At 41.1% G+C, this 12318-nt stretch overlaps 1 protein-coding gene and 1 non-coding gene across 2 annotated transcripts in view; one reads left to right on the top strand and one right to left on the bottom strand.

Annotated features, from left to right (window-relative positions):
* KLB (klotho beta) overlaps positions 1 to 12318 on the top strand; it is a 38806-nt gene that overhangs the window by 10190 nt on the left and 16298 nt on the right. The window contains exon 2 of the mRNA XM_059673175.1: positions 10604 to 11114. Coding sequence (XP_059529158.1) covers positions 10604 to 11114 — 511 coding nt within the window. The remainder of the gene's footprint in view (positions 1 to 10603; positions 11115 to 12318) is intronic.
* LOC132224767 (small nucleolar RNA SNORA25) lies at positions 5171 to 5296 on the bottom strand. The gene has a single exon (XR_009450727.1). It is a non-coding gene; the product is annotated as a small nucleolar RNA SNORA25 (small nucleolar RNA).

The raw sequence follows: 12318 nt of genomic DNA, 5'->3' as shown, positions 1-12318 counted from the left end.
GACCTAAGACATCTCCAACAAAATACAGAAAATAATGATCAAACAAGTTAAAACTAGCATTCTTATACATGTTTCTAACCAAATCTGAATAAAGATGAAAACCGCTTACAGATAAGAATTGCCAAAGACAGTTTCTATAATCAGAAAGCACCATTAGATACAAGAACCATGTAAAAAAAAACACAACTATTTGTAGATGACAATTGGTATCCAAAACCTTCAAGAGAGCAATATTTACTTTTTCTAATCATTAAGTAGAAAAAGTTATACTTCAGTGAATGATTAACAAGCGTTTAAATAAATGTAATTATAAATGCCCAGAAAATAACATTGGGATCATGTTTAAACAGCTTGATTTGATATGAACACTCTCATACATGGAAAATTAGGCCCAACTGGAGATCAGAAAAAAATGTTAAGTAATGGAAACGGTACTAAATACGATGTGTCTATGAACTGAGGGAAACTTTACATTAGTTTATAGAATAAAATAAGTCATTTAACTGTATATAAAAAGGCTTACTGAGAAAACTCAACATTAGAAAATAGTCTTTGTTAAAAAAGAAAAGGTATAATCAAAACTATTAAACCTTAACAATGATTTCGTTGCTGAAAAGTAGCAGGGATGCTGAGAAAACATCAAAACATTTCACTAACTAGTAATGAGTGCACACTTAAGTAATCAAAGTGGTTCTTGGGTGACCTAGTACTGCTTCCTGGAAGTGTGTCTGGGAGAGTCCATTGGTGCGCTCTTCATAGCATCATATCTTGACCAGAGATTATGTGACTGAGTCTTAAATAAAGGGCTGGGGTTTTACTGTTATCAGTGCTTCTTTCATGTTAATCACATATGCATTGTACGTCTCCTCCTTTTACCTTTACATATCAATGTATTGTTACAGAATAAACAAACATTCTTTAATATATAATGGAATCCAGAATAACAACTTTTTTTAAGTTTCTGGTTTTTCCTTTGAGATTTATGGAACTTGGAGAAACTGAAGAGTGAAAGCAAAGAGCAATTAAATCCACTGATAGAAACTATTTGTTTCAACCAATGCTCTTGACCTTTGTATTTTTTTAAATATATTTTTATTGATTTCAGAGAGGAAGGGAGAGGAAAAGAGAGATAGAAACATCAATGATGAGAGAGAATCATTGATCAGCTGCCTCCTGTATGCCCCACACTGGTGAGCAAGCCCACAACCCGGGCATGTGCCCTGACTGGGAATCAAACTGTGACTTCCTGGTTCATAGGTCGACGCTCAGCCACTAAGCCACGCCAGCTGGGCTTGGCCTTTTTAAATTACAAAAATGATACTTTTTACCACAAAACGTTCAAGCAATATATAACACATAAAGTTAAAATGAAATCTCAAAAAAAAAATTGAATTCTCCTCTATAAGTCTTACTCCCTAACTCCATACCCGGAAGTAACAACTGCTAGCAGCTTGTTCAATGTCCAAATATTTTTCTATGTATAAATAAACACATACATTTGGTCAAATTTTTAATAAAATTTGAATCATATTAAGCTTTTGTTATTGTTTCTGATTAATTGAAACATAAAACTACACTGTTTTTATTCTATTTATTTCTGTACTTGTCTCTCCTAATAGAGGTCAGAGGTCATAAAACCGGCACTGTTTTGTTCATCTCTATCCAAATGTCTACCATAGTGCCTTGTATTTGTTAAATAAGTGTTTGTAGACTTGAATTTAAGGAAATAATCAATGTAAATGAATGAAGAGTAAAGAAGGATAAAATAATAGCTGTGGGTTGTAGGAACTTAAAGAAAAATGATTTACCTAAACTTGCCTTTGATGATGTACAGAATTTCTGTAAGGGAAAGAAGTTGAACAGAGCAGAAGGTAATGCTGATGAATTCTCCATTTAATTACCGAGGTGTTGCTCCAGACTGCTCCTCTCCTGAGCGTGTTCCTGGCACCCGTACACTGACACGTGGCTTTCTCGGTCCACTGGCCCTTGATTTGGGGCCATAGCTGTTATACTAGTACACCCCTTGCATTTTCACAGCCTGTTCAATCACCATTGAATATAAGGTATAAAAGTGTGTTTCAAAGACACATAATTTAATTTTCGTGATGATATGACAGTGAACTACAAGGCTGAAGTACTTACTTCTAATTCTAGCTTTGCCACTAATTGGGACTTTGGGTAAGCCATTTATTTCTGAGTTTCAGCTTCTTCATTTAAAATATTTTAAAAATTTTATTGGACCAAATGACCCATAAGGTTCCTCCTCTACCTCTAATTAGCAGGCATGAGCACAGAACTTGGAGCATTACAGCTTGGGCTTGACAACTCATGAAACTCTCCTCTAAAATGGGAATGATAATAGTACCTACCTCAAGAAATTTAAGTGTGGATTAAAGGAGATAAATGTGAATTAAATGGAAAGCACTTAGAACAATGTTTGGCACATTTGGCACTCATAGATGTTAGTTCTTATTACCATTTATATTATTAATTTTCTAGGGTTTTGTAATTTAATCACTATTCTGTTCTATCTGATCATGAAAGTTACTCATCTTTAAGGACCATTTGTTAATGACTTGTTTGTAGGTGATGCAGTGTTAAACACTATGCAAGCACGGCATCCCTGCCCTCTCGGTCTAACATTGACAGTGGTGTAAAGATCACCATCCTCAGTTGAGACAGTGAAATGTAGAAGTGGTGCATAGGGATTCATTTAGCCTCTGAGGACAGTATCCGATGCCAATACTGGGACAGGGAAATACGCATAAATGTTACATGCTGTGCTGGGCACTTGGGCTACTATGTGGTCTTCTGAACACCCCAAATTTGCTGGCAGGTCTTCCAGAACCTCTCTGGGTGATCCTGAATTCCAGACATACTACTACATAGACATTTTCTTCTCAGCATGCAAGACAGTTTAGTTCTTTTAATAACCAAGTTCAGCGGAAAGAAAGCATAATTTTAAAACAGTATGTTATGGTTCATATCCAGTGCTCTTTCCCCAACAGCTTCAAAATTTAGAACTGGCACATACAGAAAGCAGGATGGTTTAGTAAGGAGATCAGGGAAGACCTGGGTTCAAATCCTAGCTCCACCACTACCCAGCCTCTGGGAAGTTCAGTTTCTTCTCTAAAATTAGAAAAATAAAATCTGCCTCGCAGCTGTCAGGTGACCAACATACTAGCTGGCTCATAGTGGGCATTCATTCGACAAGTATTTTATGCCAGGCTCTATCCTGGGGATGTGTATGCACAACTGTATGACAAAATACATAGGGTCCCTGCACTCAAAAAGCTCATAGGCCAGGCTTGGACCTGTGTGGCGCTGGCCTGAGACTTACACAATCTGGAGGCCCTATCTAAAAAAATATATAAAAGATGACAAACACAAAAGTTGGTACAAAAGTGAATGTTTAGAATAAGAGAAATCTTACATCAGATTGTTGTAGCCTCGGAGATTCTGACTCCTTCTTTTCTGAAGTCTCTTTAGGGAATTTATCAGATGTCCTTACCTAGCAGTGCTTCATCACAGCCCACGTAGAGCATTTTACAAGGACCCATGCACGCCAGGGGCCTGAAGCTTCAGCTCCTGAGGCTCATGGTGAATCTGCCTTTCTTGCACACCCCAAGATGGGGCCTTCGTTTTGTTATTTCTTAAAAATGTATCTTTATTGTTGAAAGTATTACAGATGTCCGCTTTGTGTGGTTTTTCCCCCCACTGACCTCCTCCTCCCTGGACCTGCCCTCCCAAGCCTTTGCCACACTACTGTCTGCGTCCATGGGCTCTGCATATCCTATATAATAAAAGGCTAATATGCAAATTGTCCCTGTGGGTGGGAGTTCCACCGACCAGGAGTTAGACGTGCACTGACCACCAGGGGGCGGCGCAGGCGGTGGGCTGCAGTGGAGACGCTGCCAGCCCCAATGAGCCCCCACAAGAGCAGGACAGCGGCAGGATGGTGGAGCAGGTGAGCGGGCGGCGCCAGGCCAAGGCGGGTGCAAAGGGAGGCCCCAGCCTGTGGCAGCAGTAGGCAGCCAGAGGATGGGAGGCCCCAGCTGGCAGCCAGCAGCCGCTAGGGACCCTACCCATGCACGAATTTAATGCACTGGGCCTCTAGTATGCATACAAATTCCCCCCAGTTAATCTCTCTCCCCCCACCTTTCCTCTGAAATTCATCAGTCTGTTCATGACTCTATGTTTCTGGATCTATTTTGTTCATCAGTTTATTTTGTTCATTAGATTCCACATTTATTTTTGTTATTTTAAAAATATGTTTTTATTAATTTCAGAGAGGATGGGAGAGGGGAAGAGAGAGATAGAAACATCAATGATGAGAGGGAATCATTGATTGGCTGCCTCCTGCACTCCCCCTACTGGGGATCCAGCCTGCAACCTGGGCATGTGCCCTTGGGTGGAATCGAACCTGGGACCCTTCGGTCTGCAGGCCAACAACTCTCTCCACTGAGCCAAACCTGCTAGGGGTATTTGTGTTATTGTAAGAGTTATATTATTTATGATTTCTAGAATGGCTGTTATATTGATTCCATTTTTCAAAATATTTTTTATTGATTTCAGAGAGAGGAAGGGAGAGGGAGAAATAGAAATATCGATCAGCTGCTTTCTGCAAGCCCCCACTGGGGATCGAGCCCACAACCCAGGCACATGCCCTGACCAGGAATCGAACTGTGACTTCTTGGTTCTTGGGATGATATTCAACCAACTGAACCACACCAGCCAGGCTATACTCGTATTGACTATCTTTAACTCTTCATTCCTAAATCCTGAGGAAAAACTTCAGGTTCCCAACCCAGGCTGTCTTAGCTTTAGTTATTCTCTGAGATATGGTCCTTTTGCATAGAAAAGTTACTAACAGGACTACCGTTGTTAATTTAGTCAGAACAGAACGCTGACATTGGCATGCGAAGGTTACCTCTGGGCAGGGAACCTGGCCTCCAGTAAACCTCCAATTTACTGATATTGATTTCTTCCAAACTCCCTTCTAATGTCTGTGGAAACCACAGATGCTCCGTTTAATTAATTAGGAACTTTATTCTAGAGCTTTTTTCCCTTCGTGTTGCCAGGTTTAGCCTCTGGCTCAGGCATTGATTTAATTCAGTAATATTATAATGGAAATTAGAATTATATAACAATAATAGGACCGTTTTTTAAATCTTATACTCCTCAGGAAAACATAACACTATTGAGTGTCTATTACATACTATAAAGGTCTTCAATCTTAGGTCACAGAGTTAAGAGCCCCTGGTTTTGGTCCCATAAGCTCTCTTTGAAATGACCTATAGGACCATTTTTTAAAGGAACAAATATATTAGAGCTTAGTTTTTACATGATTCCAATGGGGAAAATCCTGAAACTATACAAACTGAGAACAATCAATGATTTGTTAAAATACTTTGCAAATATAATGATTACAAAGAAAATGGGAGGAAAATTAATTAAAATGAATTTTATTAAAATGAAAATTCATTAAAATTAATCTTAATATGATTATTTCTGAGTTATCTCAACTATAGGAAACATGAATAGGATGGGTAAATATTTTCCTTATGAAAGGTGGTAACTTTTTTAATATTTAAATATTCTCTCCTAAGAACAATGAGGGTAAGATATTTCTTTTTTTTTTTTTATTGATTTTTTACAGAGAGGAAGGGAGAGAGAGATAGAGAGTTAGAAACATCGATGAGAGAGAAGCATCGATCAGCTGCCTCCTGCACACCTCCCACTGGGGATGTGCCCGCAACCAAGGTACATGCCCCTGACCGGAATCGAACCCGGGACCCTTCAGTCCGCAGGCCGACGCTCTATCCACTGAGCCAAACCGGTTTCGGCGGTAAGATATTTCTAAGAGAGTTTCAAGATTGTCAAAAAAATTAAAGAAATGACAGTGATATATTTAAGGAGATAATAGTCATAATTTTTTAGCAATGAACTTCTGTAAAGTTCACACACCTTAAACACCTAATAAATATTTGTAGAATGCAGAATGAATCACTGAAGATTAAAAAAATCTGGAACAGCAATTGTAATCAGTAGAAAACAAATATAAAGAAGTGCTGAATAGATGAAAAAATGAATCAACCTGAAATTAATTTCAGTCCCAATGGACAATGAATAAAACTCGGTCAACTTCAAAAATAAAAAAAATAAGGACAAACAGGTTAGCCATGAAACTCAAGGGGTAAAGGAGAGTTATTACAACATTATTTATGACAGGAAAAGGGGAAGGAAGGAAGGGAGGGAGGAGGGAAGGAAGAAGGAATCATTTCTATTAACACTCTTCATCCCACACAGACTCCCACTGTTGTTTTCCACAGCAAGTTAATTTTCAGCTTGCTCTTTCAAAATACTTCAAATTTACATTTGTGTAGTTTGCACAGGATCTTCACATATATTACCTCATTCCATCTTCACCACAATTCTCTAGTGTTTATTTTTGGCTCAGTATAATGGAGAAGGGAACTGAGGCTGCTGAATGGGAAATGCGTTATCCAAGATCATAAAGCTCATTAGTCGCTGTGCCAGTACTGGAGGCTGGGTGTCCTGCTTTCAAGGCCCAGGCCCTGTCGCCTAGAGTGCCATGTAGGTGAGATGCATCTTTATATCATTCTTCATGGCCATTTATCCCTAAAAAAGAGCAATCAATATTTCGAAGCAGGTGGTCAAAGAACACTCACACCAAAGGACAAACTGGCCGAAAAACCATTTGGAGATATGTAAAACAACTTTAAAACTTGTTAGGTAGTCAGTCTGAGATTAACAAAAGGAAATAATTCAAACAAATTAAAAGCTATATGCCCACCATTAGTTATGACAACATTATTTATGATAGAAAAGGGGAAAGAGAGGAAGGAAGGAAGGAAGGAAGGAAGGAAGGAAGGAAGGAAGGAAGGAAGGAAGGAAGGAAGGAAGGAAGGGGGGAGGGAGGGGGGAGGGAGGGAGGGAGGAGAAGCTAATTTCTATCAAAAGAGAGAGATGACTAAGTAAATCGTATTTTATAAAATTGGTGAATTATTATACTGTTACGATAGTTATGAAGACTAAAAACAACATGCAATTTGTTCAGTCATTTTAGTTGGGAAGTATACTGGGAAAAGCTGGCAGGGAACACAGAAACAGGAAAGCAGTTTGCTGTGATTGTGGAGTTTAAAGTAAATTTTCTTTAATAGATTTTGCTTAATACTTTGTTAAATAGCTTTAACATATAAACAAATCCACATGAAGCTATTTCAGCCAAAATGTGACTAAAATTAGGCACCGAATTGGAAATTTAACTTGGACAACTGATTGGCGGTAACTTAGTTACAGACACGTGTAATGTGCTAGGTGTGCTCATCTGTCTTCAACCCACGCCCTCCACAGCACTCCCTCCCACCAGTGTCCCGCCATGTCTCCCGACCTCCAGCCCCTTCTTCATCTTGGCTTCTAGAGTTGTGTCTTATTTACTTCCTATCACCCACAGAACTGATCTGAGTCTGCATTTCCAGGGGCGTCAAAGAGAACTGCCACGCTAGGCCAGCAGCTGCCTCTCAATGATATGAGGCCCTGATAGCTGACCCCAAACAACAACAGAAAAAAAGCTGCTGACTTCCCCTTTAAGCTACTGAATTTAAAGAACAAAGGTTGAAGCTCCCTTAAATCAATCATTCCAAAGGTAGATGGCCTTGTACAGATAGAGGGTAACCTTGGGAAAGCTCAGAAAGACTGTTGTGCAAGGTGGCAGGGCCCAGGCTGCACGGCCCTCCTAGCCCTATTTTAGTCTTCCCAGTAGCCCTCCTTTGTGAGCATCAGAGCAGCGCACACACGTGGATATCTCTGTTTCATCAAGATTTATGTCAAACTCACTACCTCTGAGCAATACTTTTTACCTTGTTACTTGGCAAACAGGATCAAGTTATAACTATAAGCACTGCCCAAAGAACCTCCCCCACATTCTCTACACAAGAATGGAGAGGCTGCCTTCAGCCCAGAGCAAAGATAACCCTAGATACCTTGATAGCCTATGCAAATAGCAGCAAAGGTGAAAGAGACGCTGTGGAACACGAAGGTCACCTTGAGGCATGGCGAAACGTGTATATAGACATATATATATCCAGAAAACTTGTTTGGAAAGATGTTGCAAAGGTACATATCCGTTGTCTTCTAAGCTGCTCTATTTCTCATTAAAATGCTGAGGCCACCAAGATTTTATCACAACTTAGGTTATCTTTCATACAATCACTAAAATATGCAATAAGACACCTATTTTAAAGAAACGCCAAAAAAAATAAAAATAAAATAAAAATAAAGAAACGCCTCCCTCCCTTTCTTTTTCCTATTAGGACTGGTTCATTGCTGATTTAGTAAATTTCTTACTGACTCCATCTCACTCTCCCTTCAGTGTCTGATGGCGTCATATTTGCATGGCAGCGAGTTTCTGGCTCAGGATCTTACATGGGTGCTGAGCTTTATAGTTTACACATCGGAGCTGCATGACTGCCCTGGTCAAGTATCAAGGCATGAAGTGACGGATTAGAAGCAAGCAAAGAATTCTAGCAATGCATGACTGCTTTTGTTTCAAATCAGAAAAAAATGCAGTTCTCAAGACTTTGGGATTCCAAGCTTTTCAGCCCAGACAGAGCAGCTGAGACCACTTAAGGTGGTGTCTGTCCCCTGTCCCCGTGTGGTTCCTTCCAGAAGCTGGAACCTCAGGCTGGAGGCAGGGGAGGAGGCGGCAGCGTGTACACTTCTCTGACGAGAGAGCATTCTTACAGATCCTTGGGGACATTTGGGTGCTGAATGGTTGCAGTGAAAACCAAGTAAGATCAGATAGACAGAGGTAATACCTCGAGACATCTACCTAAGAAAATCTTCCCCGGGAATGATTTCAATGAACTCCTTCCATCAAGCAACAAGGCACCAACTTTGAAATCCTCGCCTACCTTTCCCCACCCTAACAGGATTTCTGAAGCACAGCTGCTGTCCGCAGGGTCTATTAGGTTTGAACCACTGGGCACATTTGATTGTCCTTGACTTACAGAGGCCCTTTCGGATAATTCAACCCAATACACAACGTCTCTGACGAGCAAAAGAAAAGCCAAGGAACAAAGGAAAGCAGACTTTGTGGGTTAAAGGGAAGGGTGCGCACACTGGTTTTAGAAACAGCCAAATAGAGGAGAAATTGGGAGACCTGGGAAGAGGCAAGCAAGTCAAATGCTGAGGGAAAAGAGACATGGCCACAGGTAAAGGGTAATTTTATGACTGGTCAGGGGTCCTTAATTGGAGCCCTTAATGTTTGCTCCTCCTTCTAATAGAGCTCATGGCTCTAATGAACCTGTCCTTTTGCTTTAAATATTTTTTCATTTAAGGCCTTATTTTATGCCATTTTGTGTTTCTCTTTCACACCTTTCAGTCTTATTTTTCCAATAAGATGATTGGCTCCTAGGGCGAGTTCCTGTTCCAATTATTTCAGCCTCTCAGGGCAGGCTAGACAGGCACTGAGTGACACTCGTACCTATTAAATAGACTGGAAACCGATCATGAGGCTCTGTCATAAGAGCTCAACTGGCAACGTAAACTCCAGGAGACTAATAATAATAACATCCATCCTTTCTTCTTTTTTTTTAAGAGAGAGAGAGAGAGGAACATCAATTTGCAGTTCCACTTATGCATTCACTAGTTGATTCTTGTATGTGCCCTTACCGAGGATTGAACCCGCAACCTTGCCGTATCAGACGATGCTCTAACCAACTGAACTACCCAGCCAAGGCAATAACATTCATCTTTAGGCAGTAGCTCCTAAGTGCTACAGACTTAATTCTGTGCTACAGATTTAATTCACACATTAGCTCTACATCTAACAACAACTTTACAAAGGGTATTACTGTTATTTCTAACTTCATTTTACAGATGAGGATAGTAACAGATTTCAGATAGGTTAAATGACTTCTCTACGGCCACACATTAAACACCTGAACTTCAAGCCCCAGTGTGCTGACCTCAAGACCCACGCACTGTCCCCTGGTTTCCTGCTTTATGCAGCGCCTGCCACACTTTTATAATGATAGGAATCACAGCTAAGGCTTCTATAGAAGTTACTCTGTGCCGGGCACTGTTCTGAGGCCCTGTACACACATTAATTCATTCAGGCCTCACAACAAGCCTCGGAGGTGGCTCTGTTATTATTCATTTACAGAATCTGGATCCCACATTATCCTGGACTTCTAAGTCAGGGCCAGAAGGAGATTCTGCGGGACAATGAAAGCTCACTGCTCTGCGTCTTTTTATCTAAAGGAAGAAATCCTCTAATCCACATAGTATCTCACCTGCACCAGCCCCAGGAGGGCCAGGAGGGGGGTCAGGGAGAAGAGAAGTAAGATGGAGTTTGGACGAGGGCTCTCTGCCTGCCTCTCAGCAATCCTATAGGAGAGGCGTGGGTTGCAAGCAAGGGGAGGTGGGCAGAGCACCGCATTTGAGGCCATCAGGGTTTCCTGGCAGCTTTCCTCTGCATCACCCTGTGCTGCATTCATTTATCCATGAAAGACCTTCTACCAACCAAGTCAAACCCTTGTAAGAACAATATAAGTTAATCGTATTTTCTTCTTCTTAGGCTCACTCAAAAGTTTGGCACAACTACAACGTAAATTTCCGCCCACATCAGAAGGGGTGGTTATCGATCACACTGGGATCCCATTGGATTGAACCAAGCAGACCAGAAAACACGATGGACGTTCTCAAGTGCCAACAGTCCGTGGTTTCTGTGCTCGGGTGGTTTGCCAACCCTATCCACGGGGACGGGGACTACCCAGAGCTGATGAAAAAGCAGCTGCTCTCCCTTCTGCCCCTTTTCTCAGAAGCGGAGAAGAAGGAGGTGAGGGGCACAGCTGACTTCTTTGCCTTTTCCTTTGGGCCCAACAATTTCAAGCCCCAGAGCACCATGGCTAAAATGGGACAAAATGTGTCACTCAATTTGAGAGAAGTGCTGAACTGGATTAAGCTGGAATATGGCCACCCCCGGATCTTGATTACTGAGAATGGCTGGTTCACGGACAGTCATGTGAAAACAGAAGATACCACAGCCATCTACATGATGAAGAATTTCCTCAACCAGGTTCTTCAAGGTTGGTTGCACATTAGCTCAACTTAAAAGGATTTTTTTGAATATTTATGCTATAGATTTAAAGTTGCCTTTGACTATATGATTATTGTTATCGCAGCTTTTTTATTGTCCAGTGTTGAATTATTTTACAATATTTTTTATTGATTTCAGAAAGAAGGGGAAAGGGAGAGAGAGATAGAAACATCAATGATGAGAATCATCGATCGTCTGCCCCCTGCACACCCCCTACTGGGGATTGAGCCCGCAACCCAGGCATGTGCCCTGACAGGGAATCAAACCATGCTCAACCACTGAGACATGCTGGCTGGGCGACAAAATTTTTTAATGTTATCTCATGTTCTTTTTTAGTGAAAGCTTGAGAACAAAATAATTTTAGACTATAGATATATAATTAATTGGCAACAAGATGCTGTTTCAGTCTATCAAAAAGGACATAATGCTGAGAAAGATACGTCCAAAGTTTTTTTTAACAGTAGAGCTTTACTCTAAGATGCTGACGGCTTTCTTGGAATTGTGCTTTCACTCTATTACATGTCCAAATGATGAAAAAGTCCGAAGACACAGAATGAGCCACGAATCTCAAAGCTGAGTCATTTCTATTGATCCTGAGTATTTCTCTGACCCTTTCTTATCCCCTCATTCCTTTTCCATTACTCAAGTAGTGACATCTACAGGTGGCTGATTGAAATAATGGAGCAGAACACAAACTCAAATCATGATGGCTCTGTCAGAGCTGGGCTCCATTTCGCGCAAATATAAAGGAATTCTCGGTAGATCCTTCTGAAATTCTGTAGCTCTCTTTAAAAGCCACCTGTCTGGAGAAAAATCCCAGATTCTGCCGAAGAGAGTGCTCAGGGACCGTCCTCAGGAACAGCAAGAGCCTGCTGCCCACCCTGCAGGAAGGAGCAGCATGGAACAGAGTCGTGCCCAGCCACAGGCATGTGTACAGGGGGCCTCTGGAGCAGAGGGCCTGGGCCTAACGCCATGCCCGTGGGCAGAAGGGTGTCATTTCCCAGGTGTCACTATTCCACCTCTCCTCAGTGCCCTATACAAACGGGGTTAGAACCAGGGCCTGTTAAAATGTATTTATTTCAAACATCAGTGATCTCAAAGAAATCTCTTGGTCAGGATTTTCTACCTTTTAGGAAAAGGGTGTCAATGATAAAACCCAGAAAATGCACCCTAGCCAGTTTGGCTCAGTGGAT

This window comes from Myotis daubentonii, chromosome 1 (genome assembly GCF_963259705.1).
Source record: "Myotis daubentonii chromosome 1, mMyoDau2.1, whole genome shotgun sequence".
NCBI classification, from domain to species: Eukaryota; Metazoa; Chordata; class Mammalia; order Chiroptera; family Vespertilionidae; genus Myotis; species Myotis daubentonii.
The sequence above is the reverse complement of the archived record's forward strand: the minus strand, read 5'-3'. Positions and strand labels throughout refer to the sequence as shown.